At 47.8% G+C, this 27,730-nt stretch overlaps 1 protein-coding gene and 1 long non-coding RNA gene across 25 annotated transcripts; one reads left to right on the top strand and one right to left on the bottom strand.

The window, feature by feature from the left end:
* The first annotated feature begins 1,346 nt into the window (after positions 1 to 1,346).
* Positions 1,347 to 21,060, top strand: MFSD1 (major facilitator superfamily domain containing 1). Of its 24 annotated transcripts, XR_013183717.1 has the most exons (18): positions 1,349 to 1,542; positions 1,634 to 1,686; positions 2,221 to 2,333; positions 2,708 to 2,750; positions 3,133 to 3,200; positions 3,576 to 3,684; positions 4,158 to 4,260; positions 4,936 to 5,034; positions 5,523 to 5,634; positions 6,099 to 6,155; positions 6,661 to 6,817; positions 7,937 to 8,034; positions 8,927 to 9,039; positions 9,429 to 9,476; positions 9,632 to 9,692; positions 11,075 to 11,189; positions 11,415 to 11,682; positions 20,876 to 20,995. XR_013183717.1 is itself a non-coding variant. In XM_054639338.2 (17 exons), the coding sequence occupies exons 1-17, from the start codon at positions 1,389 to 1,391 to the stop codon at positions 11,472 to 11,474; spliced, it is 1,563 nt and encodes a 520-aa protein (XP_054495313.2). In that variant the 5' UTR covers positions 1,349 to 1,388; the 3' UTR covers positions 11,475 to 12,708. The 24 variants fall into 24 exon arrangements, 17 of the variants coding, with proteins under 17 accessions (XP_054495328.2, XP_077040333.1, XP_077040338.1 ...); XM_054639338.2 differs by lacking the exon at positions 20,876 to 20,995 and having other exon boundaries at positions 11,415 to 12,708; XM_077184219.1 differs by lacking the exons at positions 11,075 to 11,189; positions 11,415 to 11,682.
* On the bottom strand, positions 2,676 to 3,184 carry LOC143694906 (uncharacterized). The gene is made up of 2 exons (XR_013183724.1): positions 2,889 to 3,184; positions 2,676 to 2,846 (listed from the first exon to the last, which is right to left on the bottom strand). It is a non-coding gene; the product is annotated as an uncharacterized LOC143694906 (long non-coding RNA).
* Positions 21,061 to 27,730: the final 6,670 nt, after the last annotated feature.

Genomic DNA, 27,730 nt, shown 5'->3' with positions numbered 1-27,730 from the left:
AATCCTTGAGTTTGTCACTGGAGTCTTTGAGTTTGTCACAGAAATCCTTGAGTCTGTCACTCGAACCCTCGAGTTTTTACAAAAACCCTTGAATTTGTCACTGAAACTCTCTCATTTTTTACAAAAACACTTGAATTTGTCACTGAAATCCTCGAGTTTGTCACTGAAACTTTCCAATTTGTTGCACAACTGCTTTTCCAAGGAAGCCTTGTAATTTCAGACCATGTTTTTCACAGCCACTGTGGTAAACTGAGATGCTCAGATTTCAAGGAATCTAAAGAAGTTTAGAGCAGTTGAACATGATTCACTTAATAGCACATTTCTCTTTTGGCAGGTCTCTGAACAGACATGTATCAAGTGAAATGAAGGGATTTATGTCCCAGAGGAGTCTGCAGCTCATTCACAACATGAGACCTGCATGTTTTGCGAAGTTGTTTTGACTTTCTTCCATGGTTCCTTATCAAATTCATGACAGTGGCTGGGAGGTGAATGTGTTGTTCAGCATCTCAGGTAAAACTCAGCCCTTTGCTTTCTACACCTTGAAAAGGTAAATAAATTATAACTACCTTGGAAAGGTCAATAAATCCTTTGGCTTCAATCATAAGTGGTTGTGCCTCACTAAGAGTATATTTTGTTCAAAAAGAGCATCTTTTAATCAGAGAGCAATTTATTATATACTGTACATGGGATTCAGGTCATTTTTGGTGCAAGAAGGTGAAATTTGATGGCAGACTGGAGCTTTTTACAGTAACAAAGTGGCTTTTTCAAGGGTTTGTCTAATATGGCAAGAACCTTTTGGAGCAAACAGCTCAAGAAAAATGACTTTGGAGAGGAGAAGCCTCGCGGTGTTTGGAGGGGCTCCAGGGCAGCTGGCTGGGATTGGGCATTAATTAAAAACAATTCACATGCTGGATAAACAGTTCTCCAAATCACATTCCAGAGGAGCAAAACATGGAGAAGCTGAAGCTTCCCAGGAGAAAAAATCCTGGTGAAGGGATTTTTCATAAAATATCCCGGTGACATGGGGGTCTGTGGCTATGTAGCAGGCTGATGCAATAGAAATGGTAAATAAAGGGTGTTTGCAGAATAGCAGGTGTGCTCTTGGCTTTACTTCCGTCTCCTACTTTCTTTTCAGGAAACTTTTTAAATTTTAACGAGGCAAAATTTAAAAAGTTTACTCAATGTAAAAAACGGACCCTCGTTTTTCACAGTTTCCAGTTTTTAGATTTATTTCACGTTTCACGTTCCCTTTTCCCTGGGCCTCCCTCGCAGGCCTCGGCCCGGCGCTGCCATGGTAACGGGTCACGTGAGGGGCGGGGTCACGTGAGGGGCGGGGGGGTCACGTGGCGGGCGGGTCACGTGGCGGGCGCTCACGTGAGGCGGGCGCGATGGCGGAGGAGCAGCGGGCGCTGCTGGGCGCTGAGGGCGGCGATGGCTCCCATGGCTCCCCCGGCCCTCCCCGAGCCCTGCCCGCCGCCTGCGACCCCCGCCGCCTCCCGCACCGCCTGCTCGTCCTGGCCCTCATGTGCTTCCTGGGATTCGGTGCGGAACGGGCCGGGGGGCTGCGTGTGGCGGGGGGAGTTGGGGTGTGGGGGCCGGGACACAGCCCTGAGGCGTCTCCTTCTCCCCGCAGGCAGCTACTTCTGCTACGACAACCCGGCCGCTCTGCAGACGCAGGTTCAGCGGGTGAGTGGCTCTCAGGGCGCTTTGAAAAACACCGAGAGTGAGCTTTTGTGTGGGCATCGGCTAACACGGCAGCGGGGAAGGGCTTCCAGGGGCAGAGGGGAGATGGGAGCTGGGATTTGGGATTGAGGGAGGAATTGTTCCCTGGGAGGGCGGGCAGGCTCTGGCACGGGGTGCCCAGAGCAGCTGTGGCTGTCCCGGGTCCCTGGCAGTGCCCAGAGCAGCTGTGGCTGTCCCGGGTCCCTGGCAGTGCCCAGAGCAGCTGTGGCTGTCCCGGGTCCCTGGCAGTGCCCACAGCAGCTGTGGCTGTCCCGGGTCCCTGGCAGTGCCCAGAGCAGCTGTGGCTGCCCCTGGGTCCCTGGCAGTGCCCAAGGCCATCTGGAGCACCCCCTGATAGTGGAAGGGCTTGGAACAAAGTAAGTCCTTTCCACCCAGCCCATCTAGGAATTCTGTGGATTACAGAAACTGCTGTTTCTGCTTGGCTCCTCCTGAATGCTCACTCTGGAATGTTTTTCCCACTGCCCCTGTGCTGTGCAGGACATGAAGGTGAACACAGCCCAGTTCATGGCCCTCTATGCCTGGTACTCGTGGCCCAACGTGGTGCTGTGCTTCTTTGGAGGCTTCCTGATAGACAGAGTGTTTGGGATCCGGTGAGTGCAGCCTTTGTGGCTCTCATGTGCAGGGAACCCTGAGCTAAAACTGCAGGGGAGGTTTAGACTTTATAATATAAAGCTTTTCAAGGTTATAATAAACCTCTTCAATATTTTTCCCACTCAATTTAAGATTTTTTAACAATATAGATGAGCTTCCCTTACTTTTCAACTTAAATAAATTTGTTTCAAGAACAGCCCCTTGTACCACCTGTTCTCTATGGGAATCATTGAGCTGCACAATTTATGACACAGACCTTTTAACTGCCCATCCACCTCCCCTCGTTTCCCTGCTGCAGGTCTAAAATAGAGTTTTGTAAGGAAAAAATAAAAGGATTCTGGTTGTGCATGAAGTGATTTTATTCTCTTTGCAGGTTGGGCACTGTAATATTCAGCATCTTTGTGTGTGCTGGGCAGGTGAGTGCAAAGGAGAGGATGGGCTGGGCCTGCAGTTTGTGTTTCACTTTAGAGAACTGGAATGGGAGAACCCTGGGCTTTGTTGGGAAGGGGAACCTTGGAATGTGGCTGAAATGGTGGGAAGGATCCACATTTCACCTTGGAATGTGGCTGAAATGGTGGGCAGGATCCACATTTTTGTGTGTTTGATGTGAAATTGGTTGGGGATGACACAGTCCCAGGTGGGCCAGGCTGGAGATGATGAACAGCAGAGGGAGCAAAAACCAAAAAGAGCAGGAAATGGATGTGGGAAGGGAAAATACTTTTTGTTCCTGTTTCAGCCAGTTCTGCTCTGTTCCATGCCTGAAATGCACAATTACCATGTTCCTTTGCTGCTGTGCAGGTGGTTTTTGCTCTGGGAGCACTGTTCAATACCTTCTGGCTGATGGAAGTGGGCAGGTTCATATTTGGGTGAGTCTGGAAGGGCAGATTTGTGCTCTTTGAGGTAAGGCCATCTAGAAAACAACAAAAACCAAGCCTAGAAAGCTCTCCTAGGAAAGTGCTGCCACATGGAGCCAAAACTGGAGCATTCTGAGCCCTCTGGAGCTGAGGAATGCAGGATCTCCAGTTCTTTCCCTTGTGTAACTTAGTCAGAAAACCAAAACCAGGACTTTGCAGGTGTTGCTGAATCAAAACCTCTGGGATTGTTCTTCGATCACTGCATTTCCATTTTGCTTTCTGTTGCCCTGTGTCCATAGACAGGCACTAATCACCTGTGCACAGGCAGGTTTCTCTGGAGTTCTGCCCTGGCCAGCCCTTTCTGCAGTGCTGTGTTTGGTTTTGCAGGATTGGGGGCGAGTCCCTGGCCGTGGCCCAGAACACCTATGCAGTCAGCTGGTTCAAGGGCAAGGAGCTCAACCTGGTGTTTGGATTGCAGCTCAGCATGGCCAGGATTGTGAGTGGGCACCAAGCACAGCTGGGCATGGACACAAGGGCTGTGCTCCTTCTTTTGGGGCTCCTTTTGGGGCCTTCAACCACTGCAGGTGTTTCCTGCTGGGGCTGGGGGATCTTCACCAGTGGTGGCAGCCATGGATCCTTCTCTGGGGGCAAAGGGAGGGAAAAGGGGCTTTTTCCTGGTCCTGTCTGCTGGGAATCTTGTTTCATCAAATCTGTTAAATCCAGCTCAGTTTGTGAGCTCATGCACGTGGGTTTGTGCCCTTCTCATCAGTGGGAACTCCTCCAGCCTTGTACAAATTTCAATTTGTGCTGTTGTATCCTGGGTGCAAGGATTGATTTGTTACCAGCCCAGCTGGGAACCCCTTGGATCCTTTTCCCTGCTGTCCCCTGGGTGGCATTTTAATAAACACTCCTGGTGAATCCCTGGAGCTGGGAGGTGCTGGGTTCTTCACGTGGCTCTCTTGTGCCTAGGGGAGCACGGTGAACATGAATATTATGGGATGGATCTACTCCAGAGTGCAGGATCTCCTGGGCTCTGCTGGTCCCAGCACCCTCGGCCTGGCTCTGCTCATAGGTCAGTGATGTTCTGGGTTGGTGTCACTGATTTATTAATCTCTGAAAAGCATTCATTAATCACTTTAAAGCATTTATTGACCCCTTAAAAGCAGCACAACTCTGAGCTTAGAATGAGCAATTCCAGCACCTTTTGTATCATATTCTCATTTTCTCTCAGGTTACTGCAGCTTCTGAAATGCTGTGGCATTTTTGGAGTTGCCAAATTCAAGTTTGTGTCTTGTGGAGATGAAATATTTCACATCCTCTGAGCAAAGGACAGGCTTGAAAAATTTTCTGAGGAGTGTCAAAGCTTGCCTGTGGTTATCTGATTGTAAAAGGGGAATTTGAACAATTTTGGGGCTCCAGAGCCATGGGTGTGGAGATTTGGTGTTGGGAATGGGGCCAGGTTTGTTTCTGTTCCTGCCAGGGGCAGATGAGGAGCTGAGGGGGAGTGGTGGTGATGACTGAAATCAAATAAATCCATGTCCATGTCTGTGCTCCAAGGCAGGTGTGTGCCACATGTCAGGGTTCAGTTTTAACCTGAACCTCTGAGCTGTGCAGCTCTTGAGCCTTGGAGCTGGTGCTAAACTTGGTGTACCTGACATGTCCAACAAAACCTGGTGTAATTGGGCTGGAAAACCCCAGATCACTGCTCGAGGTTTTTACACTGACCATGGGGTGTTGCCTTCCCCAGGTGGGGTCACCTGTCTGTTCTCACTGAGCTGTGCTCTAATCCTGGCTTACCTGGACAGGAGGGCAGAGAAGCTGCTGTGTAAAGAGCAGGGGAAAACAGGTGAGTGCTGGGGCTGACCCTGCAGCCACCCTGCACCAGCTTTGCATTCCAGCTCATTCAGTGCCTGCTGCTCAACTCTGGCACTCTTCTAATCCTAATTTAACTCATTTTTACATGGAGTTTTAGTTTTAAACACCAGCTCAGCAGGCAGATGCTCTGCCACCTGCTTTATTTATAAAAACAAAAGTTTGCAGCAGTTTGTGCCACTGGTTCTGTGTTTCCTTGGAGCTGATTTCCTTTAGCAGGGGTGCAGAACCATGGAGCTCCTCCCTGCCAGTGTCTGCTGGGTTGAGTTTTCCACGTGGGACAGCTCAGGCTAATTAAAAATAAACTAAACTTGAGATCCAGTAGAATCCCAGCGTGGTTTGGATGAAAGGGACCTTTAATCTGCAGCCAGGGCTGTGGTGTGGGAGGGCTTTGGGATCACTGGATGAATCCCAGCTTTGTTCATCCTGCCTGCTGCCATGCTGTGTCTGCCCCCATTGCAGGAGAGGTGATCAAGCTGACAGATGTGAAGGATTTCTCCCTGTCCTTGTGGCTCATCTTTGTCATCTGTGTCTGTTACTACGCTGCAGTTTTCCCTTTCATTGGCCTGGGGAAGTAAGTGCCACTCACTTTTCCAGCCATTCCCTTGGAATTTCACCAAGCTTGTAACCCAAATGCTGAAAAACTTCACATTCTTTGGGAATTATGAACTCAGGGGCATGAGGAATGTTTGATTTCCTGATTAAAACTGGATGCAGGTTTAAAGCATGGGGTGGACTTTGGGATCCTCTAGGGTTCCTTCCATATTTACAGCCCAGTACCTCATTATTTGGGTTAAATGTTGGTTATGGACTTTTTATGTGTTCCCCAAAGTGTAATTTGAATGATCCTTAAATTAAAATCTGTGGAGTCTGATAGCAAGCTCCTAAATTAATTATAGATGAGAATCTGGATATTTATGTCAAAGCTCTATTTAATTTTTTTTGTAAATGAGATCCTCATGTCTTTATCTAACTTACCTTTGATTTCGTGTCCTTCAAGTCTGCTTTTTCCTAAATATTTTTTTTTCCTTCCCTCAGGGTTTTCTTTATTGAAAAATTCAGATTTTCCCCTCAAGAAGCCAGTGCAATCAACAGGTACATTGTGGTTGATTTAATAGGGAACATTGCCAGGGTTTAGGGTGTATTTTTTGGGCTCTGGGCAGGTGGGAAGAGAGTTGGGCTGCATTTAAGTGGAGAAATAATTTCACACAACCCAAGGAATAACTGGGAAATGTGGATTTATTTATTAAAAACAGATGTTCACACTGGAAAGAAAAAGCTCTGGAGGGTTTTATTTTTAGTATTTAGTGATTCTTTTCTGAGTGATAAAAGCAGTTTAATGACAGCACTAAAGGAACTCAGTGTGGGTAGTCTGAGGATGAATTTGTGACAAGGCCAAAGCCCAAAGCTGTGAAACCCCACAGCAAACCCTGGCTGGGCTCTGAGTCTGTCACTGCTGGATGCTGAGCACTTCCTGTCCTCAAACCCTTTGGGAATTCGAAATTCCTGGGAGTTTTTGGGGGGATGTTTTGTTTCTCCTGGCCTTGGAATTAACAAGGGACTCTGGGGGTGTTAAATCCTGCATTTCCCTGTCCTGCAGCATCGTGTACATCATCTCAGCCCCCATGTCCCCCGTGTTTGGCCTGCTGGTGGACAAGGTTGGCAAGAACATCATCTGGGTGCTGTGTGCTGTGGTCACCACTCTGGCCTCACACATCATGCTGGCCTTCACCTTCTGGAACCCCTGGATAGCCATGGTAACTCAGTCCTAAAGAGAAATAAAATACCCAATATTGATTCTGGGATTTAGACCTAAATAGAAATAAAATACCAAATATTGATTCTGGGATTTAGACCTAAATAGAAATAAAATAGCAAATACTTGGGTTTGGGATTTAGACCTAAATAGAAATATAATAGCAAATATTTCTTTCTGGGATTTAGACCTAAATAGATGTAAAATAGCAGAATATTTATTATATAAATAAATTATTATATAAATTAATAAATATATGTATTTATAATATATATAAAATAAACATAATATTACATATATAATATATAATATATAATATTATATTATACTATATAATTATATATAATATTATGTATTATATATTATAGATATAATATATATTATAGTATATTATATAAATGATATAAATTAATAAATTATTATATGAATTAAAAGATTCATTATATAAATAAATTATTATATAAATAAATAACAGAAATATTTATTTCTGGGATTTAGACCTAAATAGAATTAAAATATCAAATATTTATTTCTGGGAGTTAAACCTAAATAGATATAAAATATCCAATATTTTTTTCATAAATATAAAATAAGCAATGGGGTTGGCACTGAATTATTCTGTGTGTTGTGAGGTGCAAAAGGTTCCTCACTGCATTACTAAATTCCTGTGCCAGGTGCACACTTTTCTCTTAAAATGTTTTCTTTTAGTTTATTTCTGAACTTTATTACTGTTACTCAAACTGCCTGTGATGTGCTGGATGGAACCTCAGTAAAAATCTGCATTATTGAGTGCAGATTTCCTGAAATGTTTGTTTGGAGCTGAGGATTGTGGTGCTCATCAGTGGGGCAGGGATTAAAAACTTTGGTTTTCAAGCATTTTCCCAGTGGGGTGCAGCTCTGGGTGCTCATTCAGGCCCTTTAATTTAAATTAACAGAGTTAATTTTAGGGATCATTCCTGGAAGAAGACGTTCCAGGTGTGGATATTTATTTACAATTGCATTGCACAGAGCATTTCTTGAGCTCATTTTGGGAGGAAGGGAGGGGAATGTGTGGGTTTGTTGTGGCTGCAGCTCAGAGGTGGCCCTGCTGTGACCTGTCCCCGTGTCCCTGTGTCCCCAGTGCCTGCTGGGCCTGGCCTATTCCCTGCTGGCCTGTGCCCTGTGGCCCATGGTGGCCTTTGTTGTCCCCGAGCACCAGCTGGGAACTGCCTATGGCTTGTGAGTATTCCATGGCTCCCTGGGCATGCAGGGCTGGGGTTCCCCACCCTGGAGAGGAGGAGAGGCTGTGGGGTCACCTGGGGAGGGGCTGGGGACAAGGCATAGAGGGACAGGACACAGGGATGGGTGGGAGATTGGGAATTGGGGATTCCAGGGAAAGGAGCCTGCAGGAGAGCTGGGGAGGGACTGGGGACAAGGCATGGAGGGACACAGGGATGGGTGGGAGATTGGGAATTGGGGATTCCAGGGAAAGGAGCCTGCAGGAGAGCTGGGGAGTGACCTTGGACAAGGGATGGAGGGACACAGGGACAGGGCAGGGATAATGGGAGATTGGGAATTGGGCATTCCAGGGAAAGGAGCCTGCAGGAGAGCTGGGGAGGGACCTTGGACAAGGAGCTGCAGTGCCAGGACAAGGGGGAATGGTTTAAACTCAAGGAGGAGAGACTGAGATGGGACATTGGGAAGGAATTCCTCCCTGGGAGGCTGAGGAGGGGCTGGGATGGAATTCCCTGGATCCCTGGCAGTGCCCCAGGCCAAGCTGACCTGGGGCAGTGGGAGTGGTCCCACTTTAGGGTCCTTCATCCCAAGCCATGCCCTGATCCCTGGCACTCTGCAACCACTGGATCTGAGCAGATCCAGCCCAGTCCTGGTTCCAGCTCCTCCAGGCTGGGAGCAGGAGTTCCTGCCTGCTCTGGGGTGGGGTTTGGGACTGAGCCTGAGGCTGGGGGAGGCACAGGAGCTTCTGCAAAACCCAGCCCTGGCTTCCCCATGTCCCAGCAAATGGGCTCTGTGCAGCTCCAGTGGGCTCAGTGCCACTGAGGAGCTTTTCCTGAGGAAATGAAAATCCATGTTCCTGAGAAAAGAAACCCCTGCTGTTCCTGCTCTGTCCCAGCATGCAGTCCATCCAGAACCTGGGCCTGGCAGTGATTGCCATAGCAGCTGGCATGATCCTGGACACCAGGGGATACCTGTTCCTGGAGGTCTTCTTCAGTGCCTGTGTGTGCTGTGAGTGTGGAACCCGCTGGGAGTGGCTCAGGGACCTTCCTGGGGCTCTTTGGCTTCATCTTTGCTGAAAACCAGAAACCATTGCTCTTCTAGAGGGGTCAGCTGGGGCAGTGCTGGGGTGAGCTCACAGCCAGTGAAGTGCTTGGGGTTTCCTTGAAGCAGGGAGAGTTTCAGTGTTTAAAAACTTGAGTGAAAGTAGAGAAATGATGCTTTTAAACTGTAAATTATAAGTGTAAAATTAAAATCCTTTCTGAATTACCACGTGCTGTGAACACAGGGAGATCTACAAAAGCAGAAAACTCCTCTGAGTTAGAGCTACCACGAAGATCTTGGCTGTGGGTTAAAGCTGTTCATTTATTGTCACTAAAGCTGCCCCTTTGCTTTTGCAGTGTCTCTGCTAGCTGTGGTCATGCTGTACTTTGTCAATCACCTCACAGGTGAGTCTCTGCAGCTTCTCCTTACCTCAGTTTCTACTTCTGTGAAATCATTCTTCTGCTTTCTCAGTGCTCTGAGAGCTCCTGGGGGCAGTGCTGGTCCCAAAGCCACCAAACCCCAGCTCTAAAGGTCTCAGGGCTCATTGCTGCTCTTACAGGTGGTGATCTCAACTGGTCTGCAAAGAAAAGGGCAAAACTGCAAAAAGCAGCTGCTTCTGAGTGAGTACAGAGCCAGCAAATGTCAGTGGCCCTGGGGAGGGTTTGTCCTGAAGGGATTAAGCAGATCATTTCTCCAGTCTGACTTCTGGTGGATTTATTTCCTTCAGTCTGTTTCAGGGTTTCATATCCTGCCTCCTGTGAGTCAATATTTGAGGCAGCATTAGCCAGGTGTCCTTTCCTGGCACTGTTCCTCTTTGCCTGCCTTTATTTCAGTGGCCTCACAACTGAAATGTGATAGAAAATGTGATGGTTGGAGCCTAAATCCCAGCACTGATGGCATTTGACATGTCCCAAATCCAGTGTGTGTCACCCATGTGTAACAATTCAGGGATTCCAGGGATATTCTGTGGGGTTTGGGATGTCCCAGCCCAGTGTTTGTCACCCTTGTGGAAGAATTTTAGGGATTCTGTGGGATCTGGGATGTCCCATCTCAATGTTTGTCACCCCTGTGTAACAATTCCAAGGATTCTGTGGGATCTGGGCTGTCCCATCTCAGTGTTTGTCACCCTTGTGTAACAGTTCTGTGGGGTCTGGGCTGCCCCAGGCCAGGCTTTGCAGTAATTGTTGTCCCCCTGTTTCTTTCAGAAAGGAAAGTTGAGTAGCAAAGCCCCTGCCAGGTGGCTGAGGTTGCTCTGGAGCTCTCTGGAAGATCCTCTCAGCCCTGGGGTTCCAGCACTGCCTCAGCCTCTGCTGTGTTTTAGCAATGCCAAAATTCCTTTTCCTGCTGGGCTCAGGGCCTGCCTGGGCTCTGCTGCCCACGCCTGGAGTGAAGCTGAGCTCAGCCCCCTGTGCTCACAGGTGGAGCTTCCTGAGCAAAAGCATTTTTGTGTTCTCACCCAGAGCTCCCACAGCTCACTGCTGCTGCTTCTGTCACTGTCTAAATGCAAAATCCACTTTTTAAATGTATTTACAGCTTTGGGCTTGTGTCCTTTCCACACAATGCAAAAAGAGCCACAGATGCTCAAAGGGACCTTTTTTTTTTTGTAGATTTCTGAACTCTGAGACTGCTGAGCAGTCTTTTATTGCCTTCTGGATTATCTTTGTATTGTAATGTTTATTTTAAGGATGAAAGTTTGTTTAATAGATAGAAAAGTTGTTACAGAACTCCCTGAGCACGTTGTAAATCTGGGAAAAACCAAAAGGTTTCTCTTTCTACTGAAATCTTGGAATGAAATAAAAGGAACCTGCAGAAATCAGCCTCTCTCTTTCTTTCCACTGAATTATTGATCCCTGCACATCTCAGGCTCATTCTCCTGATACCCCAGAGCATTTCCTAGCTACTAAAATAACAATATTAAACTATTAAATTAACATTCCAGTCATTCCCTGCTTGGCAGGGTTTCCCTCAGGGCAAACACCTTTTTGCCACTTTTCTTTTGCAGAGCAGAAGAGCAGGAGAGGCTCAGAAGGCAGAACGAAGATGATTTGGCAAAATTGCTGCCAAAAGCTGATGCCTTTAGTTTAAGGAATAAATACCTGTCCAAGCTTGGAGCTCAGGTATCACTAACAGGGGGTCACAGACATTTCAAAGCCAGAATCATCAGGGGTTTATTTAAAGAATTTGGCTGGTTTTAACAGCCAGCAACTCCGCCTCTGAGTGAAATTCCTGGGATTTGGTCTCAGAAGGAAATCTCCCAATAATTAAAAATGGAATGAAGGAAAGGGATCAAAAGCTGGCCCGCCTCAGAAGCTGAGGAATGTCTTAATTTTATTTTTTTGCAGCTCCCAGCTCATTACTCCTCCTGTTTCTCAACCCTGGCCCACAGAAGTGTGCTGAAATAGCAGCCTGGCCCTGTGGAAAAGCAGGAATGCTCTGAATTTCCTGGGACACAGAGCCCAGCACCAGCAGATGCTCCGTGCTTTGCTGCCAGCCTAGATCCCAGATTTAAAACATTGCCTCAAACTCCTCCTCCCTGGGCAGTGCCAAGATCCTGATGGGGAATTGTGGAACCTCTGAGCAGCTGCTCCGGCCTCCTGCCCCAAATGCTCCGTGAGTAGCTGGGCCAGGGCCAGGATTTGAGCTCTGGCTGTGAAAGGGGAAAAGTCCATCATGAAATGGCTGGGATGGGCCTGGATGGAGGTGGGGATTCCCAGCCTCTCCTCATGGACACCTTCATTGCTCTGCTCTGTTCTTCTGAGAGGAGAAGGTGGGAGCAGCTCCCAAGGGAGTGTTGCAGAGCAATCTCCAATTCCAGAAGGACAAAAGGTGTTCACCTTGGAATTCATCCCAGGGCAGGAACAGCAATAACCTCTCCAAGCCTGAATAATGTGAAAACTGATTTATTTTAAAGAATTAATGACTAAAAACTATAGAAAGAGTTAAAGCAAGAGCTGGGTTTTGCTTCCAGAGGGAAAGGCCTTGAATTCCATGCTGGAACTCATCATTTTCCCATCATTTCAGTGGGAATTTCATTTCTCTCGTTTCTCCTTGCTGAGCACGGAGTTCCCAGAGCTCCTGCAGAGTGCACTTTGCTTTGGTTTAATTACTCCTCGAGGTAATTGGATAAATTGTCCCTGAAGTGAGCAGATCTTGCTGTACAGGGCAGGAACAGGAGGTTTGTGGAGCCCCAGGAATGGGGAATGTCCCTGGGATGGCTCCAGGGAATTCTGTGTGCCACAAAAAGCTCAGGAGCCTTTGCTGCGTGTTTGGCTGCAGAGAGTGGAGTCTGTTAGGATAAAAATGCTGCATTTGATTTAGGATAGTCTTAATTTAATAGTTTTAATTTAAGCAGAGCTCACAGTCTTAAAGTTGGTTTTAAAAGAGACTTTTCAGTGGAGATTTCTTTGATGTCCCTGGAAAACTCTCATTTTCCTGAAGGCCCTTTTGGGTGAAAGTTGTGGATTCTGAAGGACGCTGTGGGGAAGCAGAGCAGCAGCTTGGGAGCTCCCTGCCCCTGAGCTGTGCTGGTTTTCACTGGTCCTTGCTGCCTCCTCAGGGCCAGCACTGAGGCTTGGCTGGGTGGTTTCCCTGCAGACTTGTGAATTCTGGGTGTTTTAAATAAAACCTTCCACTGGACACTGGCGCCTGTGGTCTCTGCTTATCCAGGGTTCTGTTGTTGCTGTTGGGGGCTGTTGGGATATTTTGTTCCCTGAGAAGGGTGGAGAGTTTGGGGGAGGTTTCTCTTTGAGGATCCAAAGGCAAAGCTGCCTCCACTGCTGGGAGGGAGGGATTTAAATTGAATTTTGCTCTTCTGCTTCTCTTGAGCTCTGACACTGAGTTCTGGTGGGAGGAGCAGCTCCTTTGCTGTTCCCTCCAGGCCGGCATTTCCAACCCTGCAGTTCCTGTTTTACTTTCACTGCTGAATTCTCTGCACCCTTCAGGATCCTGCGGGACAAATTCCCCCCTGAGCTGCAGTGGAAAGGGCTTTGACCCTCACGGGGCAGTGATGGACACATTTACTGAAAATATCTCGAAATCGGGGATTTATTGTGCCAGTTGCTCCGAATCTGCTCTGTGCCAGTGCCCGAGGAGCCTTTGCAAGGAGGGGCAGGGCTGGAGCCGGGCGGGTGGGACGGGAGATTCATCCCCGGGAATTCTCATTTTTCCAGGCATCCCTCACTAGAGGTCAGCACCGCCCCGCGCTGCCTCGGGATGTCGGGAAATGGGGAAATTGGGATCAAAACCTCAAAACGGGGCTGCGGTGCTGGGCTTTGCTTGGTGCCTGATTGGCACGGCTGGGTCCTGGCACGGCTCGGTCCTGGCACGGCTCGGTCCTGGCACGGCTGGGTCCTGGCACGGCTCGGTCCTGGCACGGGTGGGTCCTGGCACGGCTGGGTCCCGGCACGGCTGGGTCCCGGCACGGCTCGGTCCTGGCACGGGTGCCCATCCCTGGCAGTGCCCAGGGACACGGCTTGGGGGTCCCTGCCCATGGCTGGGTGGATTTAAGATCCTTCCAGCCCAAACCAGTCTGGGGTTCCATGGGATAGAGTCCAGTCTTTGGGAAAAGCACCTCGACCCCTCCCTTCTCTTGGACTGAATTTATCTCCAAGCTGGGTGAAGTCTTGGTGTTCTCTGCTGCGTTTTACCAGGGGAAGTTCAGGTTGGACCCCAGCAGGAATTTCCCCATGGAAAGGGAGCTCAGGGCCTGGCAGGGAGGGTTGCACACCCATCCCTGGAGGTGTCCCAGGAGCTCCTGGACGTGGGATCAGGCACAGGTTGCACTCCGTGCTCTGGGAGGGCTTTTCCAGCTCAGGGCTCCTGGGATTCTGTGGCTTCTCCACATGGTCCTGGGTGGGCTTGGGGAGCTTCTGGTGGATGAGTTTTGTCTGATCCAGCTGGGCCTGACCTTTGGAAGGAAACTTCCTCATTTCTTTGGGATTTGGGGCTGAATCTCTCTGTTCTCCAAGCCAAAGCTGGGGCCTCCAGGGAACAGAAGGGAAAAAATTCCTGCTCTGTTCCCTCAGCCCAAGCTGCTCTTCCTGGGATTTGGATTTTGCAGCTGTGGCTCTGTGAACACGGGGCTGCTCCTCAAATGATCCCAATCAACGTTAGCCCTTAATTAATGGAGTTGTTAACGAGTTTACAAAGCTCTGTGTGTGTGGGCACAGCTGGGAATGGCAGGGATTGAGCTCTGGTGGAGCTGGCACCTGCAATGGGATGGAATATATGATAATCATGGATATTTGAGATCATATATCAAACAAAGGTCAGGGAAGGAGCAGCCTCCTGGCAGCTGGGGGGAAATGCTCATCTGGGGCTGGGGCAAACCCAGAGGGACATCTCAGGTGTCCCCTCAATCCTGATGGAAATTTCCTTCAACTCCAGACTCCAGGACTTCATTAAAAACCCAACTTTATTCCCAGAATGTCTGCAGGTAAGCATTAAATGGATTTCTAATATTATTTTATGTTTTTGTATATGGATTTTGGGGTTTATTTTACAGTGTAGCAGTAGGGACAAATCAGCTTGGATTTGTTGGGCCAGAGGAGGTTTTTGGGTGTCCCTCGTTGCCCACCCTGCATTCCAGACCCCCATGAAGATGAAATCCAAAGCAAACCTTGACTTCTCAATCTGTGAGAAAATGCATTGCTTAGAAGAGCTCCCTAAAGCAAATTTCCCAGGGTTTTAGATTAAAGAACTCAGGGAAGGTGTCAGGAATGAGGGATACACACAGGGAAAGCTGGAGGGGAGAGGTGGCACTCCAGGCTCCATGGAAATCCAGCAGCTCCTCGTTTGCATGGATGGATTTCCCTGCCTGTGGATTCTGACATGGATTCAGTGATAGATGATGGATTGGCTGTAATGCCAGCGTTATTTCAGAGCTGAACCCAGGGAAAATCTCTCTTTGGTACTGCTGGAATTTGGAATTCTGGGCTTTGTTTTGCTGCAGGGGAAGCAAATCCAGCCCTTTCCTTTTGTAATGGCTCCAAATGGGGAATGAGAGCAGAGGTGGCTGCTGGGGCAGTCCCTGGAATTGTTCTGGGATGTTTGGGGCAGGGGGAGGCTGCAGAGGGAGCTCCTCCTGCCCTGGAATTGTTTGGGATATTGGGGGCACAGGGAGCTCCTCCTGCCCTGGAATTGTTTGGGATATTGGGGGCACAGGGAGCTCCTCCTGCCTGGAATTGTTCTGGGCTGGCTCGGAGCAGCCCCAGTGCCAGAGGCAGGGCTGGCAGGGATGCTGGGCAGGAATCCTGGCTGGGATGGGATTCCCCAGGGCTGCCCCTGGATCCCTGGCAGTGCCCAAGGCCAGGGTGGACGCTGGGCTTGGAGCACCTGGGGCACTGGGAGGTGTCCCTGCCATGGCACTGGATGGGCTTTGAGGTCCCTCCAAACCATTCCAGGACTCTGGCACTTCCATAATGCCCCACCCATCCATTTTTGTGCCATTTCTATTCCCATTGGTCACTTTAAGGGTGTCAGATGAAGGGCACAATCCACAGACTCACATTTTCCCCTTTGCACGGAATAATTTTTTCCCTTCTCCTTTGCTGCACTTCCTGCTCTCCCTTTCCCAGGCTGCTGCTCTCAAGGGTTTGTTGATGAGCTTAACCCAATTACTGCCCTCAGGAGCAGAGCCTGATTGCCCTGCACATCCTTTTGGAATCCATCACTGCAACATTGCCTAACAGAGTTAGCAATTGGCCTCCCAGTGAACCAAAGGGATTCAGGAGCAAATCCCCTGCCCCAGCACTGCCAGGAAGGTTTCACATTCCCAAAGTGGGGCTTTTCTAGGGGATCAATCTGTGCTGTTGAGGTAGAAAACCCAGCTTGGATTTGATGCAGCAGCTCCAGAGCTGCTGCTGTGATCCCTGCCTGAGGTTTTTATGGACACACCAGAGATTGCCCAGAGCAGCTCCCTTGGAGGAGCTGCAGGAATCAGGAGCTCAGGGGCATTCCCAGGAATCAGGAGCTCAGGGGCCTCCCTCTGTTTTCCTGGCTGGGACCAAAGCTGGATTTTCACCCTCAGTGGGAAATGCTCTTCCCCAGGAGAGCCTTGCAGAAGGGATCTGATGCTCCAGAGGGTGCAGATTCCAGCTCTGAGCCAGGCTGGTGTCCAGGGGAAAATGACAATTCCAGCTCCTCAGACTGGGGATGGATCAGTGGCAGCCTGGCACCACTGGGTGTTCATGGGCTCCCTCTGGTTCATTTTCCTGGCAGCCTCCCCTGCTCCAAGCATCATTCCAGCCACCCCATTTCCCTGCTGGGGGCTGAACCTGGGGCCAGCTGCAGCTCTATGGGATCCCCCACCTTCTGAGGGGTCACTCATGGGATGTCACACCCCAAAACCTCCTGGTGCCCTCTGGGCTGCCCAGAGCAGCTCCTGCTCCCCAGCCCTTGGGAGCTGCTTTTGCCATCACAAAGCTCTTCCCCAGCTCCTCTATTTCTGAAATAAGGAATGGATCCCAGGCAGTTGTGCTGTGGGATGTTAAAGTCAGAATTTATTTGTGAGAGTCGCTTTGGGGGGGCCTAATTGGAGCAGCTTTTCTGCTCAGGCTGCAGAACGGGGCAATAAAAATCAGAGATTGATGGTTATGAGCAGATTAAATGGGCATCAAAGTTATAAATTACAGCCCTGCCCGAGCTGGGATTGGCCACCAGAGATGCTGCTAAGTGCCAGTGGTGTTTAATGAGCTCGTTTATTTGCAGGTCTCCAACTGCATCAACTTGGGGAGTTTATTGAAAGTGTGTTTAAAATAACCACAGTGCCAGGAGGGCTGGGTCTGCCCGGGTCAAACAGCCCAGGGGGAAAAGCAGGAGCTGAAAGCAGAAATTTGGATTTCCAGGGAAGTCTGGGGGCTTGGGGAGCGTGAGGGATTTATCCTGTGGTTCTACACTCCTGGATTTTGTTTCTTTCTGGTTTTTGGTCATTTCAGTGCAAACGCGAGGCCTCGGGGTGTCCAGTGCCAGAGATCTTGGATGTGGGTTGTGGTGAAACATTCTAGGGAGAAAAAGCAGGAGCTGAAGGCAGAAATTTGGATTTCCAAGGGCAGTCTGAGAGCTTGAGGGGCCGGAGGGGCTCTGCCCCTGGGTTCTACACTGCTGGAATTTTGGTTTCTCCTGGGTTTTGGTTATTTCACTGTAAACACGAGGCCCTAATCTGCCAGGTGTCAGAAATATTGGGTGTGGGCTGTGGTCAGGTATTCCAGAGGGAAAAGGAGAAATTTGGATGTCCAGGGCAGTCTGAGGGCTTGGGGAGTGTGAGGGATCCATCCTGTGCTTCTGCCCTGCTGGGTTCTGGTTTCTCCTGGTTTTTGGGTGTTTCTCCTGCAGCAAGTGCAGATGTTGTGGGACGTGCCTGGGGTGCTGGGCTGTGCTGGCTGGCCTGGTTACCCATGGAAATGAAATTTCTCCATTGCCAGGGTCATGGAGGGACCTCAGCAGCACAGCCAGAGCTTGGAGGAGCTCATGGAGCCCTGTGGGACTGCTTAAATAACATTTAAAGGTTGTTTTTTCCCTGTTGGGAAACTGCCCCTGGCGACTCCAGAGTTTCACCCTCTGCTCATGAAAGGAGAGGGAATGGAGAGTTCTGTAAATGCCAGGAAAAGGGAATGTCCTGGTGGTATGGAGAGTTCTGTAAATGGCAGAAAAAAGAGAATATCCTGGTGATATGGAGAGTTCTGTAAATGGCAGGAAAAGGGAATATCCTGGTGATATGGAGAGTTCTGTAAATGGCAGGAAAAGGGAATGTCCTGGTGTTATTTGCCCACAGGCTGGCAGGGCACGGCCTGGAATTCAAAAGCACAAAATTCACATAACAGAGATCTGATGGAGCAGCACTGAGGTGATTCTGTTGGATTGTTCCTAAGCTCCAGAGCTGAAAACTCACAGAGAAAGGCTGGGATTTGGGCTGCTCTTAGAGGAGACTGAATTCCATGCCCTGACTTGCTGAGGGAGGTTCATAATTGGGGTAGGAGCTGAGCTCTGAACTCAGCTCAGTGCAGGCTTATGGCAGCAGAAGCTCCCCTTGTGTCCCTGTCCCCAGGCCATCCTTTGGTCCAGGACCATTTGTTTTCATCCAAAGAGCCCCTTTTCCCTCCTCCATTTAAAAATTGCTCTTTTTTTCCTGGTGGCTGCATTTCCCCTGGGAGTTCTGATGAAACCCTTCAGTGCAGGGAGGATTTGGGGTGCTGGGGTCAGAGCAGCATTATTGAAAGTGGTATTTAAAGATGATATTATTGGAAGTGATATCATTTAAGGTGGTGATACTTTTTGAAGTGATATTTAAGATGAAATTATTTAAGGTGGGTTTTTTTTGGAGTGACATTTTTTTGGAGTGATTTTATTTAAGGGGATATTATTGAAAGTGATATCATTTGAGGTGGTATTATTTAAGGTGATATTTTTTGAAGTGGTGTTATTTAAAGTGCTTTTATTTAAAGTGGTGTTATTTAAAAGGCTGTTATTTAAAGTGCTGTTATTTAAGGTGGTGTTATTTAAAGTGGTGTTATTTAGTGATATCATTTAAGGTGGTGTTATTTAGTGATATCATTTAAGGTGGTGTTATTTAAGGTGCTGCTATTTACAGTGGCTGTTGATGGACTCCCAGCCCCTCATGCAGTTACATGGAATAATGGCAGCTGCAGCTTTTAACAAAAACGTGGGGTTTTCCTAAAGAAATGAGGTGAAGTCTTTGACACAGGGCAGAGCTGGAGGATTTTTTTTTTCCCTGGAAAACCTGAGGAATGGCTGAGGAGGAGCCATTCCCCCCTGGGAAATGAGGCAGGAGAGGCTCAGGGAGCAGGAATTCTGTCCTTAGAATCCCAGCTATGGCTGCCAACCCCTGGGAGTGTCCAAGGCTGGATGAGGAAGGTGTCCCTGCACAGGGGAGGGGATCCCAAACCATTCCATGATTCCTCTCTGCTGGAAATTAAAAAGGAATCAGTGTGGCCTGAAGGCTGGGCTGGGTTGTTCCCTCTGGAGAAGGAAATGCTGCTCCTGCAGCTTCCTGGGAGCGCTGGGGGAGCAGCCCCCAGCTCACATCCGAGGGAAATAAAGCACCAGGATGATCCCAATAAATTACAATAATTGTGCCTGGCAGCATGGGGTAATTTAAAATGGATTAATCTAACAAGGCTTAAAGAGGAATAAATAATAAACATCTCCAAGCAGTGGGAACCCTGCTCTCCTTCCTCCTGCCTGGATATTAATTACTGCTCATGAACTGCTGCAAAAATCAATCTGGGAGGAGGAGGAAGGGGGAATTCAGCCCAGGGGATGGGGCAGAGCCAGGGGAACATTCCCAGCACCCGTGAGCAGTGGGATGGGGTTTGGGGAAGGCATTCCTGGAATGGGGTTTTATGGGGTTTGGGGAAGGCATTCCTGGAATGGGGTTTTATGGGGTTTGGGGAAGGGGTTCCTGGAGTTCTGTGGGATTTGGGGAAGGCATTCCTGGAGTTCCATGGGTTCTATGGGATTTGGGGAAGGCATTCCTGGAGTTCCATGGGTTCTGTGGGGTTTGGGGAAGGGGTTCCTGGAGTTCTATGGGGTTTGGGGAAGGGGTTCCCGGAGTTCTATGGGTTCTATGGGATTTGGGGAAGGGATTCCTGGAGTGGGGTTCTGTGGGGTTTGGGGAAGGCATTCCCGGAATGGGGTTCTGTGGGGTTTGGGGAAGGGGTTCCTGGAGTTCCATGGGTTCTATGGGATTTGGGGAAGGCATTCCCGGAGTTCCATGGGTTCTGTGGGGTTTGGGGAAGGGGTTCCCAGCTGGGATGGGATTCCCAGAGCTGCCCCTGGTCCCAGCAGTGCCCAAGGCCAGGCTGGAAGTGTCCCTGGAGGAGCCCCAAGGTCCCTCCAAGGTCCCTCCCAGTCCAAACCAGTCTGGGATGGGATCCTGGGCTGGGTTTACCCTGCAGGTCTCTGCTCTCCTGAATGATCTCAGTAATTAATGAGTTAATTAGCCTGGTTGGGTGTACTAATAGACAGAGACATGTGGGGCTTTCTTTGTAGAAAAGGTGAATTTTCATTTACAGAGTTGATTTTTATATGGAGTACCTTTTATTAGAAGGTGCTCTGTGTGACTTTAATTAATTAGTGAATTAATGAAACTCAGCTAATTGCCTGGCAATGACCAATGTGTGTTTCTCACATTTTTCTCTTTTTACAGAGTTTACATTTTTTGTCTCTTGGGGAGTGAGGGTTTCACACAGGTGGAATTTTCTTTGTAGGGTGAGCTGGTTTTTCACAAGAGCAGATTGTTATTTAAACTGATTCTTATCCTTATAATTTTTTTTAATGGGAACTGAACAGGTTCACTTAGAATGGCAAGGCTGGAACTGTGTTTTACAAAGTTTCGAATTGTATTTTTAATTGTATTTTTACTTTCATGTAGCAGTTTGTGTCACAGGCTTTGATCAGCTCCTCCTGCTCCTTTCAAACCCCAGTTTGGAAAATATCACTGATGAAAACGTGGAGATTTTCACCAAACGTTTTTTCAGACTGAAGTATGGCAGTGACATTAATGTACAATTGTCCCAGCAGGGTTTGATCCTTTCACATTTTAAAGAAGGAGGAAAAGCAGAAGGGAAATGTTCACCCAGGGAGCAGCTGAGCTCTGAGGTTCAAGTGCTGGTTTTGTTTGCAGATACCTCATTAATGTCCACAAGTTCTATTAATATTCATCATATTACAAACACTAATAAAATTAATAATTGATATAATTATAAAATGTATAACTTTAATAAATGTAATGACATTTAAAATGCTGACATTAATACAATTATTATTATTTATTATTTGTTTCCAGGCTCGTGTGCTGCCCACCAAGAGTTTCTCTGTTTGGAGTTCCATCTCCCCATGGCAGTGAGAAAGAAACCAAACCAAAGTTTTGTGGTTGAAATAAAATTTCCTTTGTTGGAACACACAAGCTCTGTGTGCTGTGGTGCTTCTGTGACTCCTGGGGAAAAAATCTTTTAGGATTTCAGGCTCCTGGATCGTGTGCAGGCTGATTTTGGGGCTGGTTTAGGACTGTTCTGTCAATTTTCTGTTAAATTCCAGCTCATAGCCTGGGTGCTGCCAGGGAAAGGTTTAAAGTAATGAAAAATATTCTGAGAGAATGACAGAATAAAGGCTCTGATCCACCAGGGACAAGAAGGACACACAGGTACCAGCCAGGAAGAGAATCCAAGGGAATTCATGGGAATATTCTGAAGAATTTGAGAGTTCTTGCATAGCAATTCTAGGGGAAAAAAATTAAAATTATTTATATATTTATATCTAAAAATATATAATAGAAATAGATATATCTATTATATATTTACATATAACATAATATATACAACATAATATAGTCTTATATCCTATATATTAATATATAAATATTATTATACATAGTATATTGTATTACATTATATATATTATATAAATATCTAAATATATATTAAAAATTATATATGTATACACACACATATATATATATCTATACATATACATATATATAAATAAATAAATATATATAAAAATATATATAAAAATATATATATATATAAAATATATATATATATATGAATGAAAATAAATAAACCCACACAATTCTAGAATTCCATAATTTATCTCCCTCCCAGTTCTAGACTAGAATTCTTGGAATTTTTTAATTTATTATCAATAGGGATAAGGAGTTGTTGATCTTTCTTTGAGTCCATGAGTAATCCATGGCTCTGTATTCAATGATCAAGAACTGATCAAGAATTGCCAATTTTGCTGATAACAGCGAGCAAATAAATCCCAAATTATTGAAATCTGGACAATGTTCCCAGTGCCACTGGGGTGGGACAGGGGAGAGGCCCTGAGCCCCTGCTGGGCTCTGTCACCTGGAGCTGTCCCTGGAACTGTCCCTGCTGTCCCTGGGGCTGTCCCTGGGCCTGTCCCCGGTGTCCCTGGTGTCCCTGGGATTGTCCCTGGAACTGTCCCCGGTGTCCCTGGGATTGTCCCCGGTGTCCCCAGGGCTCTGGAGCTGCCAAGGGCCCGGAGCCCAGCAGGGACCCAGAGGAGCCCCAGGACACTTGGGGACACTTGGGGACACCCAGGGCACCCCCAGAGTGCCAGGCAGGGGGGACAGAGGGACAGGGGGACAAGGGAGGGAGCACAAAGCCCGAGGAGCCACCGTGGGCTCAGAGCAGGGAAACTGAGGCTGAGGAGCTCACGGGGCTGCTCGGGGCCACTGAGACCTGAGCGAGGGCACTCAGGAGCACTCTGGGGTTACTTGAGGGCACTGGGGTCATTTCAAGGTCATTTTGGGGTTACTTTAGGTCATTGGGGTCATTTCAAGGTCATTCAAGGTCATTTTGGGGTTACTTTGGGTCATTGGGGTCATTTGAGGTCAATTTTAGATTTTGAGATTTTTCAGTCCCTGACTGGGGTTACTTTAGGTCATTTCAAGGTCATTTTGGGGTCATTTTGGGGTTACTTGAGGTCACTGGGGTCATGTCAAGGTCATTCAAGGTCATCTTGGTGTTACTTTGGGTCATTGGGGTCATTCAAGGTCAATTCTAGATTTTGAGATTTTTGGGTCCCTGACTGGGGTTACTTTAGGTCATTTTGGGGGTCATGTTGGGGTTACTTCAGGTCATTGGGGTCATTTGAAGGTCATTCAAGGTCATTTTGGGGTTACTTTAGGTCATTGGGGTCATTTCAAGGTCATTCAAGGTCATTTTGGGGTTACTTTGGGTCATTGGGGTCATTGAAGGTCAATTCTAGATTTTGAGATTTTTGGGTCCCTGACTGGGGTTACTTTAGGTCATTTTGGGGTCATGTTGGGGTTACTTCAGGTCATTGGGGTCATTTGAAGGTCATTCAAGGTCATTTTGGGGTTACTTTGGGTCATTGGGGTCATTTGAGGTCATTTTTAGATTTTGAAATTTTTCACTCCCTGACTGGGGTTACTTTAGGTCATTTCAAGGTCATTTTGGGGTCATTCTGGGGTTACTTCAGGTCATTGGGGTCATTTGAAGGTCATTCAAGGTCATTTTGGGGTTACTCAAGGTCATTGGGGTCATTTGAGGTCAATTTTGGATTTTGAGATTTTTGAGTTCCTGACTGGGGTTACTTTAGGTCATTTCAAGGTCATTTCAAGGTCATTTTGGGGTTACTTGAGGTCATTGGGGTCATCCAAGGTAATTTTGGGGTTACTCGAGGTCATTGGGGTCATTTCAAGGTCATGCAAGGTCATTTTGGGGTTACTTTAGGTCATTGGGGTAATTTAAGGTCATTTTTGGGTTTTGAGGTTTTTTGAGTCTCTGAGCGGGGTCACTCGAGGTCATTCAAGGTCATTTTGGGGTCACTGAAGGTTATTTGAGGTCATTGGGGTCACTCAAGGTCATTTTGGGGTCACTGAAGGTTATTTGAGGTCATTGGGGTCACTCAAGGTCATTTTGGGGTCACCTGATGTCCCTGGGGTCCCTCACGGTTGCTCCAGGGCTCAGAGTTTGACCTTGGGGTTCACTTTTGTTCATTTTTGTTCATTTTTGTTCATTTTTGTTCCTGTTCAGTTTTTGTTCTGCCACAGGTGCAGGAGCTGGGCTGGGGCTGCCTGGAGCCCCCTCCCAAGGCAGGGGAGCACAGGGACCCCCTGGGAGGAGCTGGGCTCCCTTTGGGGGGGAAATGGGAACGGATCCTGCCCCAGCTCCAGGGACACGGCAGCCCCAGCTGGGTGTGGGATCCAGCCCGGGCTGGCAGCAGCAGGGGCCCCGAGAGGGGGAAAAGGGGAAAAGGGGAAAAGAAATAATGGGGGAAAAGAAATAATGGGGGAAAATAAATAATAGGGGGAAAATAAATAATGGGGGGAAAATAAATAATGGGGGGAAATAAGGGAAAAATAAATAATGGGGGGAAATAACGGGGGGAAAAATAACAGGGGAAAAAATAACGGGGGAAAAAATAACGGGGAAAAAATAATGGGGGAAAAAATAACGGGGGAAAATAAATGGGAAAAAATATTGGGGGAGAAACAAGGGGGGAAAACAAGGGGGGAAATGGGGAAAAGGAGGGGAAAAGGGGACAAAAGGGGGGTAAAAATAGGGGGAAATTTGGGGCAAAAATGGGGGGAAAGGGGGAAAAAGGAAAAGCAAGAGGAAGGGGAGGAAAAAGGGGGGGGGTGGGAAAAAATGGGGGAGAAAAAAGGGGTGGGAGAAAAAAAGGGGTGGGGCTGTGGGATTTCTGCAGCCCTGTTTAAATGCAGCACTCCCAGTGCCAGCAGCCAGCCAGGGATTCCTTGCTCCCCTCGGTTCCTCCTCCTGCCCAGCCTTGGGGTGGATCCCTCTGTCCTGCTTGGAAGGACAGCAATCTGCCAGGAGGGCAGGAACTTCCTGGAATGGAAAATCCCAGGAAAATCCCCTGCTCTGTAGCTTTGAAATGCTGGGGGGGTCAGGTAAAAACAGGGGAAAAGGGACAGCAGTTCTTTACTAGGGTGTATAGAATGAGGAAAACAATGCAGACAAGGAAACCAATCCCAGAAACAATCCCAAAAGCTTTTCCCACCCTCTGGACCATTCCCCCTTGGGTGCAGCTGTGGGAACAGTGGGATGTCTGGGTGGGTGTGGGGTGTGGGTTAAAATGGAACAAAAACCCCAAAGCAGCAGCAGCAGGAAACAGCTGCAGGAGGGATGAGGTGGAGGAGAGAGGGGTTTGGGGCTTTTTGGGGTTTTCCTGGGCTCTCAGCTGTCCTGTGAGATGTCCTGGGGGTGGCAGTGGGGAGAGGGCTCAGGGATTGGGGTCCCAGGATTTGCCCTAAAGCACTGAGCACAGGGTGAGGGATCAGGGATTGGGGTCCTGGATTTCCCTAAAGCACTGAGCACAGGGTGAGGGATCAGGGATTGGGGTCCCAGGATTTCCCTAAAGCACCAAGCTGAGGGTCAGGGTCCCTGTGGAGGGAGGAATGAGGGATTGGTGTCCTGGGTTTCCTCTAAAGCACTGAGCACAGGGATTGGGGTCAGGGATTGGGGTCCTGCATTCCCCTGAGCAGAGGGTGGGGGGTCAGGGGTTGGGGTTCAGGGATTTTGCAAAGACCCCAGTGTCAGGAGCTCAGACTCACCCACAGCAGGAGGAGCAGTGAGGACAGGGCTCTGGTGTGGCTGTGAATTGTCCCCACAGCAGCAGCAGCCTGGCCCCAAACCCATCCCTGAGCCCAGCCAAGCCCCCAGATCCCTGCCCTTCCCTGGAAAACCCCCAGACACTGAGATCAGCCCTGGATAAAAACCCCAACAAATCCTCATCCCCATCCCAAGCCAAAAAACCCCAACAAATCCCCATCCCCATCCCAAGCAAGAATAAAACCCCAACAAATCCCCATCCCAAGCCAAAAAGAACCCAACAAATCCTCATCCCCATCCCAAGCACACCTTGTGTTCCCTGAGCACCTTCATTCCATCTCTGAGGAGCAAAAGGGAGCAAAAGTCCCTGGGAGAAAGAAATTAAAAAAAAGGGAAAAATGTAACCTTCCACAGCTGTGGGGGTTTGCACAGGTGGGATCTGGTTCTGGTTCCCCTGGGCATGGAGGAAAGGACAGCACCAAAAAAAGGAGAGCAAGGACTGAAGGAGCCACCCAAATGTTCTTTGATTCAGGAATTTATTTGTTATTTAACAGTGCTTGTGGACCAAAATGCAGCACCAAAGGACAGCAGGAGCTCATTTAAATTAAGGTTAAAAAATATTGAAGAAGCCACCCAAAAGTCCTTTGATACAGGAATTAATTTGTTATTTAACTTTTGTTTTCTCCCAAAAATGCAGCACCAAAGGACAGCAGCACCTCATTTAAATTAAGATTTAAAAACATTGAAGAAGCCACCCAAAAGTCCTTTGATACAGGAATTTGTTTGTTATTTACCAGTGCTTTTGAACCATCCCTGGTGGGGTCTGCCCAGCACAGCCCCTTTTATCACAACCCCATCCCCATCTCTCTCTGAGCAGAATAAAATGTTTATTCTGAAAGAAACCTTCCATTTAAATCCTGGCAATCTTTGGTACAGGCACAGGTCACCTCTGCTTTGGTGTCTGTGGGCTGTGAATTTCAAAGCCAGATCATTTCCCTGCCCTGGCTGTCACAGGATTTTTTTGTCCTCGGTGGCTTTGGGAGGGTTTTGATGCCATTGTGGCTTTTATCAAACCCCACAAGTGCCGATTCCATCTCTGATTTGGCCTCAATAATCCAGGCCTGGCAGGCCAGGCTGCTGGGGAAAGGAGAACACAGTTCTCAGAATGGAAATAACATCAAAAAATCACCAAATAATCACCAAACAATCGCCAAATAAATAATCACCAATCACAAAACAATCACCAAACAATCACCAAACAATCACCAAATAAATAATCACCAAATAATCACCAAACAATCACCAATCACCAAATAACCACCAAATAAACAATCACCAAACAATCACCAAACAATCACCAAACAATCACCAAACATTCACCAAATAATCACCAAACAATCACCAAATAAATAATCACCAATCACAAAACAATCACCAAACAATCACCAAACAATCACCAATCACCAAATAACCACCAAATAAACAATCACCAAACAATCACCAAACAATCACCAAATAATCACCAAACATTCACCAAATAATCACCAAACAATCACCAAATAAATAATCACCAATCACAAAACAATCACCAAACAATCACCAAACAATCACCAATCACCAAATAACCACCAAATAAACAATCACCAAACATTCACCAAATAATCACCAAATAATCACCAAATAAATAATCACCAAATAATCACCAAATAATCACCAAATAATCACCAAACAATCACCAAACCCAGCAGGACTCCATCAGGGAGCAGAGTTTGCGCTGGGAAAGGGCAGATCCCTCACTGGGAATAGTGGAGCTGGTAGAAAATCAGGAATTCCCTGGATGATGTGCCAATGGTTCATTTTAAGCCGGGTTTAACTGCCTAATGTGCCAATGGTTCGTTTTAAGCCGGGTTTAACTGCCCAATGTGCCAATGGTTCGTTTTAAGCCAGGTTTAACTGCCTAATGTGCCAATGGTTCATTTTAAGCCGGGTTTAACTGCCTAATGTGCCAATGGTTCATTTTAAGCCGGGTTTTTTGGGATGTGGATTTGGAGGAGCAGAGCTGGGAGCAGCTCCAGGGCCAAACCGGCTCCTGTCTGCCCAGAACTTCATTTTTTGGAGAGTGAGAAGGCAAAAATCAGCATTTCAGAAGAAATTTGGGGTCTGGGGCTTTAGTGGGGTCAGATTGTGCTGAGTGTCCCAGCGTGGTGGAGCACCCTGGGCTGGAAGGGATCCCCAAGGATCCAGTGCAGGATCTGCCATGGGAAGTGCCCCAGGAATGCAGGAAAATCCCCCCTCCCTGTTCCATATTTTTGGGAGCTTCCATCCCTGAATCCTGTCCTGAATTTCTGGAGGAATTCCCCCAGATCCCACCCAGGCTCATCCATCAGTGATAATTCCCAATTTTCCTTTGTTTAGACTGATGCAATCTCTGGAATGCTGTAAATCAGCAGAGACCATTTATCTTATTCCCCAGGCAGCACTCATGACTAATTAAATGCCATAATTAACTGGAGCAGGCCCCTGAGGAACAGCAGGAACACCATTCCCAGACAATGGAAGAGCATTTCCCACTGGAT

The sequence above is a fragment of the Agelaius phoeniceus genome, chromosome 10 (assembly GCF_051311805.1).
Source record: "Agelaius phoeniceus isolate bAgePho1 chromosome 10, bAgePho1.hap1, whole genome shotgun sequence".
Classification (NCBI taxonomy): domain Eukaryota; kingdom Metazoa; phylum Chordata; class Aves; order Passeriformes; family Icteridae; genus Agelaius; species Agelaius phoeniceus.
This window is presented reverse-complemented; position numbering and strand designations above follow the sequence as displayed.

Coding starts and splice junctions, on each gene's coding strand:
- MFSD1 (XM_054639338.2), top strand. CDS start 1,389: ATGGCGGAGGAGCAGCGGGCGCTGCTGGGCGCTGAGGGCGGCGATGGC. Junction 3,685..4,157: donor AGCTCAGCATGGCCAGGATT/GTGAGTGGGCAC, acceptor TCTTGTGCCTAG/GGGAGCACGGTGAACATGAA. Junction 11,190..11,414: donor TGTCCAAGCTTGGAGCTCAG/GTATCACTAACA, acceptor ATTTTTTTGCAG/CTCCCAGCTCATTACTCCTC.